The 17,837-nt window shown below is 43.0% G+C and overlaps 1 protein-coding gene across 2 annotated transcripts; it reads right to left on the bottom strand.

Moving 5' to 3' along the window:
• Positions 1 to 353: 353 nt before the first annotated feature.
• Positions 354 to 17,340, bottom strand: map2k7 (mitogen-activated protein kinase kinase 7). 2 transcript variants are annotated; one of them, XM_083765142.1, is made up of 12 exons: positions 17,179 to 17,340; positions 15,229 to 15,276; positions 11,170 to 11,314; positions 10,249 to 10,315; positions 9,665 to 9,778; positions 8,513 to 8,632; positions 8,199 to 8,306; positions 7,427 to 7,606; positions 6,341 to 6,421; positions 2,894 to 3,036; positions 2,761 to 2,806; positions 354 to 2,445 (listed from the first exon to the last, which is right to left on the bottom strand). In XM_083765142.1, exons 1-12 carry the CDS (start codon positions 17,300 to 17,302, stop codon positions 2,302 to 2,304), a joined length of 1,320 nt encoding a protein of 439 aa, XP_083621268.1. In that variant the 5' UTR covers positions 17,303 to 17,340; the 3' UTR covers positions 354 to 2,301. The 2 variants fall into 2 exon arrangements, with proteins under 2 accessions (XP_083621268.1, XP_083621269.1); XM_083765143.1 differs by lacking the exon at positions 15,229 to 15,276.
• Positions 17,341 to 17,837: the final 497 nt, after the last annotated feature.

The following is a 17,837-nucleotide window of genomic DNA, read 5'->3' as shown; positions in this document are numbered from 1 at the left end:
ACAAGTGTTCCAACTCCTTACTTTCCTTTGCCATCTTTAGACTTGCTTTATTTGTATTTGGTAAAGTGTAGACATTGCATTATTTCACTTATTTGGTTTAAAAAAATAAAAATAAAGAAAAAGCATTTGTTCCTTTGGGGAAAAATAATTGAGAGCAGCGTCTAAAGCAATAAAAAAATATAGCAGCAGTAGCAATGTAAATAAATAATATAGTACTTTGAACAGCAAAAAAAGAAGCTACGTCACTGGCTAAATTCATAATTGGTAGGTTGGTGTAAGTACCACCACAAAAGCTTTTTTACAATATTCAGCTAGCTTCTGAAGTTGGCAACCCTGAAAAATGTAGGCCACCGTTTTGTCTCTCTCACACACACACACACACACACACACGCGCACGCATGCACAAACAAGTTTCTTGCCGTCCAGATTGTTCTCAGCTTCAGTCTGACCTCTCTTCTACTTTCCAGCACACTTTCTTTACTTTCTCTTCCTTTTCTCGCTTCACTCCATCCTCTCCTGTCCTGTCCTACCATCGGTCAACATTCAATGCTCCCGCTCTGCCTCGCTCTCTCAATAACCTTCCAATGTCGTCATGCTCTCATCATTGGCCGTCAGCTCTCTGTTGATTTGGCTTGGTGCACGCATGGAAGAGTGGGAGATATGATTGTGTAGATCTATCAGGCTGTGTTCCTGTAAGAGGTTAGGCAGCAAAGAACTTTAGTTTTCATTCATTCATAGAAGGGCTCTCTGCTGACCTGGGGCCATATTCATGGTAGTGGTAGACCTACTTCAGTTATCAGATGACACTATAACGTCCTCTCTTAGTGTGGACACTAAGCTAAACCACACAGCGTTCATGTGTGTAGCTAGTTCTCCAGTGCTCTTGACACCCAGCCTTTGTCAACTACCTGCATTGGTCCGATGGCACAGTGGAGCAATACACTGCAATGAACAACAGAGGGCGACAGAGGGGAATAGGAAGTTGAGTGAGAACCAACAGATTATAGAACAAAAGAGTTTAAAGAGATGCTCCACCGGTCGACTACAGTCGTATTTTTTGTCAAATCTATGCACCCATTCTTTGCCTTCTCAATGGAATCTTTTATTCTTCCGTCCTGCACTTCACTTTCTACATGCTGCCCACACAGCTGACAATAAACACACAGCCTCTCTCTTCCCTTCCGATATACCTGCCTGAGCCTTCACCACATTCCTGGTACGCAACAGCTGGTCGTGTTCATACAACCTCCACCCTAATAACTTCTTCGTCTGTATCCTTTCACATCTTGCCAGTCGCAACACTCTTTTAGTTCCACTCAAGTCATTTTGAACAAAAATAAATAATTTCACCACTCCTACACTCTACAAAGCTCAATTGCAATACTATTTTTTTCTGCATTTTCCCACCGTTTTCCCCAACTGCACAGCTGCTAGACAAAAGTATATTTTTAAAAGCCAATGATAATCATATTAACTACATCTTACTTAAAACCCTACGGTTAAAAATAATAGCATACCGTTCAAGTGTTAATTGTAACATCTAATGGTGTATTAGAATTGTAGTGTGAAGTTGATAAAGGCATTATGGCTGAGAGAAACAACTGTGTCTGGATATACATGTGCACACTCAGGACACAAACATACTGCCTGTTTAAAAGCATAAACACTTGACAACTTAAAATTGCACTGGACCATACAATAAAACTGCTTAGAGACTAGGCTAAAAAAGAACTCACACAAGCTAGCTTTTCAGATGCATTGTTCCAGTGTGTAATGACTACTCTGTTGACCAATCCAACACTAGGATAATTACTGGAGTCAGACAGTATTCATGTATTTAACATATGTAAACATACATATAGGTCTGTGTCTAATGAATGTAGCTGAAACGTGTATGGCTATACATGCACTGTGTGAATATAGACTGTGATGTAATATAACATGCCATGATATAGTTTGACGACTGATTACAGTGTGCTTTTCCCCCACTCCCTCTGCCCCATGTCTGTCTGTCCAAATTAAATAAGACCACCAATAACGCATCTATCAATCCATCTGTCATCCGTCCATCTCTCCACCCATCAATCCATCCGTCTGTCCAGAGCCAACCGGGTGAGTCTTCATCCATCTCTCACGCTCTCCCTCTCTCCTTGTAACAGGTTCCAGGTGGCAGGCTCCCGGGTGGACAGACGGGTAATGCTAACGCTAGGCTTTGCTAACGCTAGGCTAGGCTAAACTAATGCTAGTCTAGGCTAGCGCTGGGGCTGAGCCAACATTGAGCAGGGCAACAGCCAGACTAGGCTACCTGCTAAAAAGTGAGTGGAGCTGGTGCTGGTGGCTGTAACACTGGCTGCTGCGCGGCGACTCTGTGCGCTCCATCACCGCTTGGAACCAACCCGCCACGTCCACCTCCAGCACCTCATAGCGCCGGATGAAGCTGTGCTCCTGCAACGCAAGGAGGGCGCCAAGTCAAACGGTTAAGAAGAGAAGCGTACTCTGTATCGGATGGAACCTGTTCTGACTACCACAATGCTGATCACTTATCAGTAATAAATGTGTGAAGTGAAGGGGCACCCACTTCATTTATATTGGCCACATTTTTAAGTCAATAGGCTTGGCTGGCAAATGATTTACGTCATAAGTGCTTTCAACAAACATCTTAATATCCTCAAAGTCCATAGACTTGGCTGGCAAGCGATTCACGTCATAAGTGCTCTAAACAAAATCCCATAGAGTTGCCCCTCAAAAAATGCGACTTACCAGAAGCTTGAGGTATTTTGGCCTTTTTCTGTGATCCTTTGTGAGGCTGTTGGGGAGATACATGTCACACACACGTTTGGAAAATAATACAATTTGATAATAAATTGAAGGTGGCTTTGAGGTGTTTTCTGACCAGTCTTTGACGAAGGACTGGAAGTCGAGAGAGAAGCCCATGCCGAGGGGCAGCAGAGGAGGGTCTTCCTGCAACACTTTGGTAAGAACCTCAAAGTCTGTCTTGCAGTTCTTATAGGGGAACTGTCCTGTAGCCAGCTCAACCTGTTGGGACAGAAACACAAGTCATGCTTGTTCAGGTCATGCTTCAAGTCATGCTTGTTCAGGTTGTACAGGTTCAAGCATTGTGGTTCAAACATCGCTGAACAAACCCAAGCCCACTATGATCTCTCTTTTCCACTCTGCTCTATTATTTATTTCAGTGGTTTTTAATCAGTGGTCCAGGCCAGGGACCACCAGTGGTCCTTGAGGGGGTTCCAGGTGGTCCCCCAGCTAAATAGATACATCTATAGTAAATAGATCTTAAACTCTTTTTAGAGTGAAAATGAATCGTATGCTCAAGAGTTACGATTATTGTTAAACAAGAAGTTACAAGAAGTCTACACGATTATTATTTTTGATCAACGTTTGCCTTTTATCTCTACTATGGTACTACATCAATACAGCATCAATACAGCGACTCTCAGACCCAAGTTTTGGGTCTGAGAGTCAAAATCGCATCAAATGGTGGTCCCTGGCTCAAATAGCGAATAGATAATGGGCTTTGATATGAAAAAGGTTGAAAACCACTGATTCATTTCAGTTTGAGGTAGCACAGACACAGAGTTTCATAGAAGTGACAGGTACAGTGATCAAATGGATCCAGAAGCCTCTCTCCTTAGCGTTGATTGGCTATTTTGGGTGAATGTTCCCCCCAGAATAAGAATGCTGGGGTTTAAGTGGTTAAACGCCAAGTATAAAAGTTCTCTCAGTCCTAATGGAAACAAATATTCTCTCCAGTTTTCCTCGTGACATACTGCATCTTTGGGGGAAAGATTTAAATATTTACGTACCGTTCATATGACAAAATGTGCTATAAACAATGTAATTCAGGAGTGCCATGGTGGATGAAAGATATTTACAGGTGTGACCCGAGCAAAAAATGTTTGAAAACTACTGCTCTAACCACAAGGCCACTAAGCAGAAATAGCTGGTTTACTCCAGCATATCTGATCAACTCTTATGTTAATCTACTGAGAAAAGTAAACGACATTTTAGAAAAATTGATTCTGTATCTATATTTTAGAATCATTGGCCCTCATTTATCAACTCGGCGTACGCCAAAATATGGGTGCACGCATTTACCATTTCCGCAAAACCTTGAACGTGAGCCAGGACAAAGATCACGTGACGTACGCTTTGTCCTGACCAGTTTTTCTGTCGTAGAACAGCGGAGCGGCTGTCACAGGCATCTAAACATATTCTTTCACTCATAAAATGTATAAAACTGATACATACAAATTATATATTTTCTAAAGGCATGTCATATGAAATTGGTAGGATATTTCAATGTGTGCAAGCACAATTCAAAACAATATAACATGTTTACAATGTACTAGTTTGTGCTTAATCAAACAGTGCTTTACTGGCCTTGTATATGCGAGTGCACTTGTGAGATGATTTGGGCGCGCATGCCTGTGACATCAGATGCCTATATAATCCCTGTGATATTATAAAAAGAAATATTTAGGCATAAATGGACTGCACGCCTTTATTTCCAAGTGCCAATGACTAGCATACAGCTTGCCTATTTGCAATTGTAGGCTATAGGCGTAAGGGGCTTAATCATTCACCATTTAAATAAGTGCTGACAGTCATTCAGATAAAAGCGAGATCATTTTCGGGAGGACGGGATCGCGGCGTGCACATCGCCAGCACATACCAGCACACATACAAGCCTCCATCCATATGTTTATGATTCGTTCATCAATGATCAAATCACTCCATAAACTTTGATTATGACTGCCTTGACGACATGCTATAGCTATCTCTCATGCAGGCATCACTCACTCACTCGCCGTGCACGAATGGGTAAAATTAATATAGGCCTAGCCTACAAACGTATTCCATTCATTGCGATGCGATGCCTCCTGTAGCCTTGAGGTAGGTGCATGCGTGCGTGGACATGACAGCAAGGCAAGCGAGGTGAGAGGGAAACAGACAGGGTAGGCCTACAGCTTTATTTAATTCATGCAGGTGTTCGTGCGTGCGTCTGTGTGTGTGTATGAGAGAGGGGGGTGAGGCGAAACTTTTTTTCCCCCTATAACCATGGTTTCCAGGTCGAATTGCAGTTGTTCATGTCGCAAAAACGAGGGCGAGGCTTGATTTCATAGGGCGTGCCAGATAGATTTCAGCCGTCACATTTATTACCGTCAGAACGAAATTAACCCTCTAGTGGCCATTGACGTTATTTGCGTGTTAAATCAACAAATCCCTCTTGGCCAATGACGTTATCTGCGTAGTAGACGTACTGCCCTGTCAGTACGTCTTATTATAACAAAATAATGGATTTTTTTTACTTAAAAAAAATTATAATTATGTAATCTACCAAAAACCGGCCGAAACCCGCGCGATCGTGCACTATCGTGCACGCGCGCCGTCTCTATGTGATCCGCGGCAAAAAATGTATATTTTGGGATGTTCCTGGCCGTTTTTAAGCTTAATCTGACTAAGTTATGAAAAAGCTAATGTTAGCTTAGCAATCCGGACAGCCAAGCTATGTGCTAGGGGTCATATTAGCCTCCTTTGTTTACTTCCGTTTGACAGGAAGTGATTTAGCCAGATTTGACACTTTTGCAGAAATCAGAATAATGGAACGTTCCCGCCATCTGGTGGCACTTCTGGGTATTAATTTGAAAATGAAAGTAAAACGTCATGTATTTTATTTAGATCGCTGATCCCTCTTATTGCATTAAAATGACGAATGAAGAAATGGGGCATTGGCCAGCATTGGCGACTTTTTGAATGGCAATCGGAAAATGTGAGATATGACCACAATGTCACGAAATGTCTCATTTTATAGCTCCAAGTCACTACTTTACAATGAAAAAATAATTATGATTATAGCTTGTTCCATCGTTTACTTATAAGCTTTTCAGTAGACCTTGGTTTCAGTGATAAGTCAAACCAAGGTGTACTAAAATGCTTATAAGTAAACGATGGAACATGCTAGGAACATTATTTTTTTTTCTGTGTAAACTAGAGATGTGCAGCTTTAAAATGAGATATTTCGTGACATTGTGGTCATATCGCACATTATTCTATCGTCATTCAAAAAGTCGCCAGATCTGGCCCAATGCACAATAAGATGTTATTAAATCTAGCAATAAGTGGGTTTTAAGGAAGGATCAGCTGTTTGCGATCACTTTATAAATGCTGTGGCGACGTGGGTGTACTACGAAACCTACACTCAAATTTGGGGCAGATTTTACACTCAATTGATAAATGAGGGCCATAGATACTAAAATGTAATAGGCAAGATGAAAGTAATAGTAGTTTCAATGTAGTGCATCAAGTAAACAACAGTTACCAGAGAAATGCCCAGGCTCCACACGTCTGCTCGGATGTCATAGTCAGGCTTACTGGGGTCTGGAGGGTCTATTCTTTCAGGCTGCAAAAGGACACAAAACAGACAGACAGACAGAAAAGTCTTGAAAATCGGATCAAATCTTTGATGTATATTTCTAAAAGTGACTCAAATCTTTGCTTCTGGGGGACCCTGGTGGCCAAATACATTTGACATGAAAGCACCACTGATATAATATAGCAACATAGCAACTGTTAGGATGTAGAAGCCAGATTTAGAATCGGCTTCAGAACTTAATGGGTTAATTATGTCACAATATATAAATATGTTTACTCTGTGCTTGCATAATAGGGATATTTGTTATCATTGTACGATTATGTGACTTTTTCTTTGTTATTCTCTTGACTACAGCCTATTCTCATTTGTTTCTTCTTCATTTACAAAGTTTGCACTTCAGTGCATTGGTGTTTGGGAAGAAATGCTCCACCCGACAGCAAAGCTACAGCATACAGATGGCACCCCTTAATCTCTGCTAAATGTTTGGAACATGTCAAATATGTTCCTGTGCATTTGCCATCCACATCCAGTTCCAGTTTGTCTTTGAATACAGCCCCTTTATGTGCCAACTTAAATTCAGTTGATTTGTCTTTGTGAATGTGCAGGGCGTTGCTGAACGTACGTATGCCAGTTAAGGGCATATGCTTTGATTTGGTTGAGAATTGTTCATTTTCATGCACACCTGCTTCAGATTTTACACATCTCAATTTTCATGGAACTTGCACTAGAGAATACCTTTACTACTTTGAGCACACTCACACGGAATTTCACACTTGCACGTAATTTACATGCGAGTCGGCCTAACCACTAGGAATGGCTGTGAATATTTATAGCTCCCTAGATTACTAGATTTCGCACACAAGACATGTCGACTCCCACACGATGTGTTGCAGTCGGTTGTGAACTACCTCTAATGTTTTGTGGATATAAATAAATTGGTGTTGAACAGATAAGTATGTTTGTATCATGAGTGTATAAAAATGATGTGTGATGTGAATGACATGGTTCTTGCTTGTGTCCATCTTTACTCACCGCCATGTAAGCAGCACAGCCGGCACTGCGAGTCTTGGCTTTGGAGTCGACGAGGCGTCCGCTGATGCCGAAGTCGCAGAGTTTGATCTGGCCTTTAGCGTCCAGCAGGATGTTGGATGGTTTGACGTCTCTGTGGATCACACCGTGCTTCTCCTTCAGATACAGCAACGCCTTCACTATCTGAGAGACAAAAAAAACAAACAAACGCAGCACATTTCAATACATTGAAAATCGTCTGTGGCTGTGACCTTCAAATGGCAAAATGCCTTCACTTGACTCTTTATAAATCCCTAATTGTGTTTTATTCATTACCAATAAGCTACTTATTATACTTTTGTATGATTTGTTACTATTTATTTATCAGTTTTATTCTCTTTTGCATTTAAATATTGCCCACTTGGCACCTACTGCACGTCTGCCTGACTTGGAAGTGTGTCCACTCTTTTGTGAGGGAACCATGCAAGGAACCAACCTGCTCATCGGGAGCAATTAAGGGTTCAGTCAGTGTCTTGCTCAAGGACACTTCCAACACTAACTCTGGGGGATCCTGGAATCGAACTGCGAACCTTCTGGTTCCCAAGCGGTCGATCTACAGTACCTCCTGAGCCAATGCCGCCCCACTGAAAGGTACAGAAATACTCGGGTGCAGTTAGGGAGTGTCTTGCTCAAGGGCACCTCAACACTAAGGCAGGAGGAACCAGGGATTGAACCAGAAACCTTCCAATTCCCGCCACCCACTGTAACCATTGTTGTGTGTAGGTGAGCCACTTACCGCTACAGTCATCTTTCCTAAGATACGCTCAGGGATAGGTCCCTGGATTCTCTTCTTCAACTTCTCGGCACACGTCCCCATCAACTCCATGGCGATGAATACGTCCGTCTGCACATGCACAAAACGCAGACAACGCACAGGAGCAGCATACGCAACAGTCATATATATACGTTAGCTGTAGTTCCAGTACATGTATATACATGAGTATATGGACATTCTTTTGGACATTTAAGATTTCTATTTGAGTATGCCAGCTATATTACTCACTTTGGTTTAAGCATAACAGTGTCATTGGCATGCAAGTGTATACTCACATTGGTAACTATGGCGCCGTAGCACTGTATGATGTATGGGCAGTCATGACTCTTTAATACAACATCCAGGTCCATGAGGATCCTCTTGTTCTCATCCTTGTTTCCTGTGCGGCGCATTTGCTGGGGACAAAGATGATAGAAATATTTGTACATGACACTAGTACGTCGCAGGGACCCTTTATGCCGAGTGCCCAGCAGGGAGGCATCGGTAGGCCCGTCACAATTATTACGTAATTGTCTAATCGCAATTATTTGAGATAGTCGCAATTATTCTGTCATAATTGTTTCCATGTTGAAACATTTTCATACGTTAAAAAGAGGCTGAAATAGCCATTTCCGCATTTTCTTTAACCTTTAAAAAAAAATTCAGTAATTTCTTTGTATATTTCAGTTATGCCCTGTGCATTTCTTGATTACCAGGCAAACAGAAACGTATTTTTTTTTTTTTTTTTACGATTTTTTTTTTGCGGCTTACGCCTTTTATTGATTTTTGAAGGGACAGACAGTAGGCTGACAGGAAACGGGAGAGAGATGGGGGGATGACATGCAGTAAAGGCCGTGTCGGGTCCGGGAGTCGAACCCGCGGCACACTGCGACTGGATCACCAGTCCGGTGCCCAGACCGTTACGCTACGGCCTGGGCCCAGAAACGTATTCTTTATTCATTCTTTGTTCCAATGTTCAAAAACACAATAAAATCGTTAATCGCAATTATTTGTGTGACCGTCAACTTATATTTGTAATAGTGACAGCCCTAGGCATTGAGTCCCGTTTTTTGGTCTGACCCGGCCAGGGGATTGAAGCCCGGCCTGCCAGTCTCAGGGCGGACATTCAACCTACAAGGCCACCAAGCTGGTCCAGGCTAGATGATACAGTGACTGGATTATGAAGGGTCTTACTTCAACCCACAAGGCCACCGAGCTGGTCCAGGCTAGATGATACAGTGACTGGATTATGAAGGGTCTTACTAGCCACCGCGCTGGTCGAGGCTAGATGATACAGTGACTGGATTATGAAGGGTCTTACTTCAACCCACAAGGCCACCGAGCTGGTCCAGGCTAGATGATACAGTGACTGGATTATGAAGGGTCTTACTAGCCACCGCGCTGGTCGAGGCTAGATGATACAGTGACTGGATTATGAAGGGTCTTACTTTTACAGCGATGACGTGGCCCGTCTTCTTGAAGCGCACTTTGAAAACCTGTCCACACGTTCCACTGCCTATCTCCCCTTCACTGATCAGGTCTGTCACCTCAGCCGGATATCGCTGCATAATGGCAAACAGGTACAGTACAGTCAAAACGCAATACATTACATACTGTAGGTAAAAATCAAGAATCATTCTCAGCAGTGTTGCCAGATGGGAAATGTTGAATTATCGTACCGGAGGCTTAACATTATCGTATTTGAAAGAAAACTATTGTACACAGCAAAAAAAAAGGAGAGTAAACACATGTGGTAAATATGTAATTTTACACACAAAAGAAATTGGATTTGGTGTAAGAAAGAACCTTGTTTGAGACAAAAACGCATCACATAGGATGCGTGGAAATACAGTAGGCTACTTCCTGGACCTTACACAAATAAAAGCCTGAAACTGGACTAGAAAGACATGTTTTTTCAATTTCATTTTTAGTTCTGACTTCTGGCTCACACTGATTTGCTTCACATAATGACTCCGTGTCAAGGTCTACGTGTGTCTTATTCTGTAGCATGAGTGTGAGGGGAAGATCTCACCTGGCCGTCAATCTTCAGGTAGCCGGTCTGCTTCATGATCTCCTGTAGCTTCTGGTCTATCTCCGCGCTAAGCACACAACACACATTCAGTCAGGGTCTCTCTCTCTGTGTGTTTGTGTATGTGTGTGTGTATCTGAGTGAGGGAGAGTGTGAACGAACAGGCCCATTTGGTTACACTGCCAAAGTTAAATGATGGTGTCTACAGGCAATCAATGCGCAACACGAGTGAAGGGACTGATCTGCGCAACCAAAGTGAAGTGATTCAAAAGTATAGAAACAAATATCTTCAGGCTTGAACGCACCTAAAGGTAGTTAAATTAGGGGCTCCCGCTGGCCAAGTGGTCTAGGCACATGCCACATATAGGCTTTGGCCTGATGACCATTGCAATTAAAATAAAATAAATTCAATGATATATATATGAGGAATGTTCACAGAAACACTGCACCTTCAAGTCACGTGACAAGGTTCTTCACAGCTGTTATCTGTTTGGATAATTTACATGCATTTTGATTGGTTGTTTACACTTCCTGAAATGTATTTAGTGACAATGTCAGCCCATTCTTGAATTAAGCCTGAGGAAGGTCGCAAGACCGAAACGTTGCTCAATTAATAAAATTGCTCTGAACTAGCAAGTGGCAGTGTGCGGATGTCCCTTCTTCCACATTGTATACTCTTTGTCATCATCGCACCTGCTCCAAATTGCCTGCCGGGTGTGCGGAAGTCTTCTCTCTATAAATTATTTATTTGTGAAAAGGTTCAAGCTCGATATTCAAATAGTATTAGTAATCATTGCCATCAGTTTTTGTTCAATGACAGGGGTCTCCACGTCTCTCCATGTCTTTAATAAATAGAGTAAACATGGAGATAAAATGTTTCTGCCCAACAGCGACGATATTCACACATGCCTATCATGTACATACTTCTCGAGGCTCTTCTGCAGGCCATACTGAGGTGTGGGCAGGTTGAGCATCTGTCGTGGGCGGCTGGGGTAGTTGTGGTGCTGTGGCGAGCTCTCTGACGATGACGAACGGCTCCCTCCATCATTGGCTAGGGGCAGCTGGAGCGCTACAGGGACAAACAAGCAATTAGACTTGTGGAACAAAGAGAATTTGGGCTTTACACCAAAAGCCAACGTGCTTGAGAAAGTACAAACTGTTTTTATCCTTTGACGTTTAACTTTTTCTTTTTTTCACTTTCTGATACCAAAATAGGTTTCTGAAATCCGTCTCTTCGCAGCGGCAGCTAGAGAACCAGGAAAAGACTAGATTGTAACTGTCACTAATACATTCTTTCTTTCTAGCAATAATAGCTCATTATATTGCGATTTTCTAACATCTCTTTCTACCCAAAGTCGCTTTACACAAAGAAAAAGAAGGAGCCTAGAAGATAGCCAGGTACGCTATATGCTATAATTCTGTGTTTTGGTGATGTACGTACTGTAGCTTGCATCTTACTTATAGAGGGTGAGAGCAACTAACCATATAGTACAGAGAATGAGAAAGATGTGAATCTATAAGTATGATGTTTATTTTCCATCAGTATAGTATGCTTGCTGACTGAGGGTGAACAGCCTTGTTTATTGCATTCCAGATCCATAATACTTAAACAGAGTATGACCCCTCCATCCCATTACAGCCCTTTTGTTGCACTGATATCCTGAATTAATGTTCCTCTCAAGACTAAAAGCAACCCACTTATGATAGCTCCTCCCTAGACATGACTTTAATAGACCTGGCTGGACATCTATCCAACTGACATAAGAAGAAATCTAAACGTAGATAGGAATGTTTTTGCACATTTTGGTACATATAGAGCCTCAATTTTTTTTTTCTTTTTAAACAAACAAACTAATACATCCTCAAATTCTACTCGACCTGAAGTTCAATACCAGGATGCAGAGTTAGTCCAACTTGCTTATTTGACTCTCGAATGCAGGTAGTAAATGTTGAAACAATTTAGTCTGGTTAAAGGACAACCAACCACTCAGCCATGAGCCATCAAGTATTAGCATCGACCCGTCATGCAACCAAACGCTCAGACAGCAGGTCAGTGGCAAACAGAGAATAAAGAGGCAAGACCTCTTCGTCAGGAATAAGAGTCAAGACCATCATAAACTATACAAGTTCAAGACACAAGCCAAATGCAGCCAAAAAATGAACAAGAGACCATGGCATGCTTTGGTTATATTCTTTTAAAGAGGCCAGCTGGTATCTCTCCTCCGTGAGAGTACCAGTGGGTGTTTGTAGTCACCTGTGGATCCATAAGCCTGCAGAAGAGAATCAGTTAGTTCAGACTTCAGAGGGGTTAGTTTGTACACAGGCAAACTCAGACCGTCACTGTCACCAATCGCCACATCTCCACAGCTGCCTCCAGAAGGACAGACAGACATGAGAGAATGCTCACACATGCATCAGCCACATGGGCACTGCAACGCCGCCTGTTGCCAGTGCTGCCATAAATACGAGAGGAGGAGGAACCGACAAACAACATCCAACTGTTCGCTGAGAGAGAAAATGTGGTGTAGCAGTCAGAGACGAGGGCCGCCAAACAGGCACACAAGTAAGTTAAACTCAAGACAGACAGACACACGTAAAGTGGGTCTTCAGTGGTCAGAAGACGAAATGAGGGAAAGAGAAATGACCTAGACTGGTCATGGCACTCCTGCAGAGAGAGGACCAATCAGGATTAGAGACTGTGTGATACAAAAACATAACAGAGATAACAAAAAAACTTGCCGTGCAGAAAGCCACATGCACTGTGATTCTCTGCCTCCACTCCAATAAAACGAGGGTTAATAATCTCACACGAGTCACACACAAATGCAGACAATTATTTACACACACACACACACACACACACACACACACACACACACACACACAGACTGCCCTGCCACACACTGGCACCCAGAAAGAGTAATGAGGATGGAAAGATGGAGAGAAGATGAGATTTGAAAGGAGGTGAGACTGACAGGGTGACAACTGCAAATAACTGCAGGCCTACATTTGGTTCACATGGATAAGCTTACACTTTACAGTCTTTTCCTCTTCATCATTTAAAATAAATGAGAGAGCAGGCTGTAATAGTTGGTGAATGTGTAGCAAGCCAAACAAGGGTTAATCCAGGTCTTTAGAACGGCCCCCCAGAATGTTATGACTATCGTATTGAGTCGTATTGGTAGCAGAATATCTGGACAGTCTCACATAGAGACACAGTATTTTTGTTTTGTTTGTTGAATGCAGAGAAACGAACTGTCAACTCCGGTGCCATAAAGAAACAAAAGAGGGCACTTACACACATTGTGTGTACAACACAGCAAGTTGAAAGAGGTCATAAAATATATAAATAATAAGAGGAACAAATGGGCAAGGCTACTATAATTATTGTTTTTGTTCGAAATGGACTAGATAGTGATGTTGTAATAGTTGATAGAAGGGTGGTATACTCCCTCCATGGAGGGGGGAAAGATAAAGATAGGTGCAGTTAGTGATGGGACGATAATCGCTATCGTCTTTTATCGTGATAAAAAACTGCTCACAATAATCGTATCGCAGAGACAATTTTAATTAGTCTGGAAATTGTCCTCCGTCATACACTAGGATAAAGTTTGTTTTGAGCAATTTCATTCAGTACCACTTAAACCAATTTAGGCATTTAGCAGATGCTCTTAATCCAGAGCAATTTACAGTAGGCCTAAGCAAGAACAAAACATAGTAATACATGATCAAATACATAAAAAATAAATAAAAAAAAGTCATCAAGAATCAAACGTATACTAAGAACCTACCAGTGGAATATGTATATAATGAAACTAACTATGCGTATAAACTATAGAGTGCCATTGCCATGTCTACATAAAATGCTATCTTACATAAGTTGAGCCTTTGCATAGGCTAAGATGGAGTCTGAAGAGGTGGGTGTTCAGACTGGGTGCGAGTCTGCAGTTCCATAGTGTTGGAGCCAGAAGGGATAAGAGTTTGGGACGTGTGGAGCGTTCGTTGTCCCGGCGTTTTTAGTGACCGAGCACGTGGGATGGTTTGTAGGTCTGTGCTGCCGGCAGCCAATGGAGGGAGCGGTGAAGGGGGATACATGTCAGAATTTTGGCTGGTTGCAGACCAATCGAGCTGCAGCATTCTGGATCAATTGGAAAGGCTTGAGTATATATAGGCTACTTGATCAAACTGACATGTAAAGTGCGCATGTGCTACGCTCTTACTTCATTGTACACAAATCAAATAATTTGATTATCTCGATAATATCGCGCTCAACGCAATTATTTTAGCCACAATAATCGTGTGACATTTTCATATCGTCCCATTCCTAGGTGCAGTGGCAGAGAGGTGGAGGGGGTAAAGAGAAGGGGGTGCAGAGGTAGAGATTATGAGAGAGAGAGGTGTGCAGTGGCAGAGAGAGGGGGAGAGAGAGAGAGAGAGAGAGAGAGAGAGAGAGAGAGAGAGAGAGAGAGAGAGAGAGAGAGAGAGAGAGAGAGAGAGAGAGAGAGAGAGAGAGAGAGAGAGAGAGAGAGAGAGAGAGAGAGAGAGAGAGAGAGAGAGAGAGAGAGAGAGAGAGAGAGAGGTGCAGTGGCAGAGAGAGGTGCAGTGGCAGAGAGAGGTAGAGAGAGAGAGAGAGAGAGAGAGAGAGAGGTGCAGTGGCAGAGAGGTATAGAGATAGAGAGGGGTGCAGTGGCAGAGAGAGAGAGAGAGAGAGAGAGAGAGAGGGGTGCAGTGGCAGAGAGAGAGAGAGAGGTGCCGTGGCAGAGATAGAGAGAGAGGGGGGTGCAGTGGCAGAGAGAGAGAGGTGCAGTGGCAGAGAGAGAGAGAGGGGTGCAGTGGCAGAGAGAGGTGCAGTGGCAGAGAGAGAGAGAGGTGCAGTGGCAGAGAGAGAGAGGGGTGCAGTGGCAGAGAGAGAGAGGTGCAGTGGCAGAGAGAGGGAGAGAGGGGTGCAGTGGCAGAGAGAGCTGGATGATGGATGAGTGATACCTGCACGTTGGGAAGGAGCTGGAGCAGGACTGAGCTGGATCACGATGACTGGACAGAGGAGAGAAAATATACACACACACACACACACACACACACGCCACACATTACTGCACTGTTTGCCATTACATACACGTGCGTCCTGCACGCACATGCACAGTCGCACACACACTCCCAACTTAACATATGGTAAAATGCAAATATGAGTGGATATTTCTCTCACACACACACACACACACACACACACACACACACACACAGCTCATTGTAAATCCACAACAGACATTGAGCAACTCGTCCATTCTCCATCTTCCTTAACATGCCCAGATAAACATGAATCTTTCCAGCGTTAGAGCATAAGAACAACAATGCAAAAGTCTCAAACCTCTGATTGCGTTAGACATATTTGATGATCGGTGTCAGAAACTCTTCCAAAAGGGGTAAAGTGTGGATCCATATCTTTTATTATTAGCAACTGTAAAACGTTTATTGAGCGGTGCACCGCTCCAATGACTGGCCGCGTGTGTCCCCATGTGTCTATGACTCTATGTCCCTATGTATGTCTGTTTGGGGTATGAACAGTTAAACTGGGTGACCTAAAGTGACACTGTTGAGCAGCCTACAGGGCCTTTCACACTGACCACTATAACTATTATAACCAACAATAAAGCCCAAACCATACGGGGTCATTGTTTTTAAGCTAAACAATGAGTTGCATTTGTGAGGTCTACCTTAAAAACAGTTTTGTCCCGAGTCGACCCTTTGGTGTGGTTCGGGCTTAACGGTACCATACAGTACAAGTACAGTAACTACAGTATCACAATAAAAGTATAGTTGCACCTCTCAGTTCGCACGGTTGTGATTTGTTAATCGTTTGTTACACTTGCAATATATTAGGATAGTGATCTTAATGACAATTATAACAATTCATGGATGGTTCAAACTTGATTGATGATGATGGGGCACGTTAAATACCACACGCAAACTACCTGGCAAAGGCAGTGGGATGTTTCTCACAGACAACTCAACGGGCCCACCACCTCCACCATAATTCATTTCCAACTTTAGAAAACAGGCTAATCATAGAGTGAACAGAGCAATGTATTAAACTTCCCATTTCGCATTACACTTGCATTGCATGTCATTAAAAGCAGCTAACCTGCATTGCCATTTAACAAGACAAGAGTAGCAAACGCTACAGTACATACTGCAGATATCCCTGGCTGCTAGCTGTCAACTTGAGACCACTTCAAAACACGGGAAAGGACATTATTCTACCACAACAACTGTCTATAATTACAACACACAGGCGCGTGGTAAAGTGGTAAACAAATGGGACGCCGATTATATGACAACAAAAAATGAAACAAAAGAAAAACAACAAACTGCTAGATTGACACGGGCCTTCCATTAGCCAGCAGTTAGCTAAATAGCATGTTTGGCTGGACCAGCACATAGCTACCCCCAAAAAACACATTTTAAGACCTGGAGGTTAACCAATAAATCCATGACAATAATGCAGTTCGACAGAACGTGCGTATACATAACGGAAAGCGTCTCTCGTTCATTTAGACGAGTGACTTGTTACGTTTAAAAATAACAAAACGATCATCCAGGGCAGGCTGTTTGTTTATGTAGCTGCTATAGCAGCTGCTTTAGCATCGTAGCCACAACAGCAGCACAACCGAGGCTTCGTTTATTAGACTGTCGCGCGAGCGTGTCGCTCGACACAAACGATGAGGTTTTTAAATGAAAAAAGGTGACACTTTTCCAGTTGAAAACACGTCATTTTTTGTCGAGCTAAAACGCTCGTTGCGAATGAAGCCTGATGAACACCCCCACTCCTTCACCTCCGCCTCTCTCTCTCTCTCTCTCTCCCTCTCCTTTACGGGCTTTCAGTCTCGGACAAGCCGATGGTCGGTCTCCTTCCCCCGGCCAGCCCAGGACACTCACTTGGCCTCGGACGTGTTCTCTGCGGACTCATGTCGATGCTGAGGTCGATTCTCCTGCGAGCTTCTTCATTCTCCTGCTTTAGTTTCTCCTCGATTCGCGAGAGCCTCTGTTCCAGCGACGACATCTTGACAAATTGAGCACCATCGAGTGTGTGTGACTCTGTGTGTGTGTGTGTGTGTGTGTGTGTGTGTGGGGTTTTTTTTTGCAGCGAATTGAGCTCTCGTTCGCCCCCCTCTGGTGAACCCTCTGTTGACACTCTTGACAAGCAGGGGGGCCTTGAGCTTAGAGTATATATACTCTTGACAAGCAGGGGGGCCTTGAGCTTAGAGTATATATACTCTAGGCCTTGAGCAGTTTAAACTTAAAGGGCCCCCCAAAAATAAATTGTACTAGTTCCTTCACTGTCTAACCGATATCTCTGATGTCACTTGTCAGGGATACCAGTGCATTAGGCCAGGGTCCCCATACATACGATTTGTTATCTCTATTGTCTATCAATTTGTTACATCTGCTGCTATGCTCATGCACCTTTTTGTAGCCTACCATGTAAATATGTAGATGTGTTTGAATTGTTCTCCTTTCCCCCCCTTCTTAATAACGATACGATGCACAAAACCAATTCCACCCGCTTCTTTACTTCTGTAAACCTGTGATGTGAC

Source organism: Protomyctophum parallelum, assembly GCF_964188405.1.
Source record: "Protomyctophum parallelum genome assembly, chromosome: 5".
NCBI lineage: Eukaryota > Metazoa > Chordata > Actinopteri > Myctophiformes > Myctophidae > Protomyctophum > Protomyctophum parallelum.
Note: the sequence above shows the minus strand (reverse complement) of the source record. Positions and strands in the feature narration are given on the sequence as shown.

Excerpts from the sequence above, each read along its gene's own strand:
- map2k7 (XM_083765142.1), bottom strand. The coding sequence starts at position 17,302 with ATGTCGTCGCTGGAACAGAGGCTCTCGCGAATCGAGGAGAAACTAAAG. Across the intron at positions 2,807-2,893 it reads CAGTCCTTCGTCAAAGACTG|CCTCACAAAGGATCACAGAA; the intron begins GTCAGAAAACAC and ends TCTCCCCAACAG. Across the intron at positions 2,446-2,760 it reads CAAAATACCTCAAGCTTCTG|GAGCACAGCTTCATCCGGCG; the intron begins GTAAGTCGCATT and ends CTTGCGTTGCAG.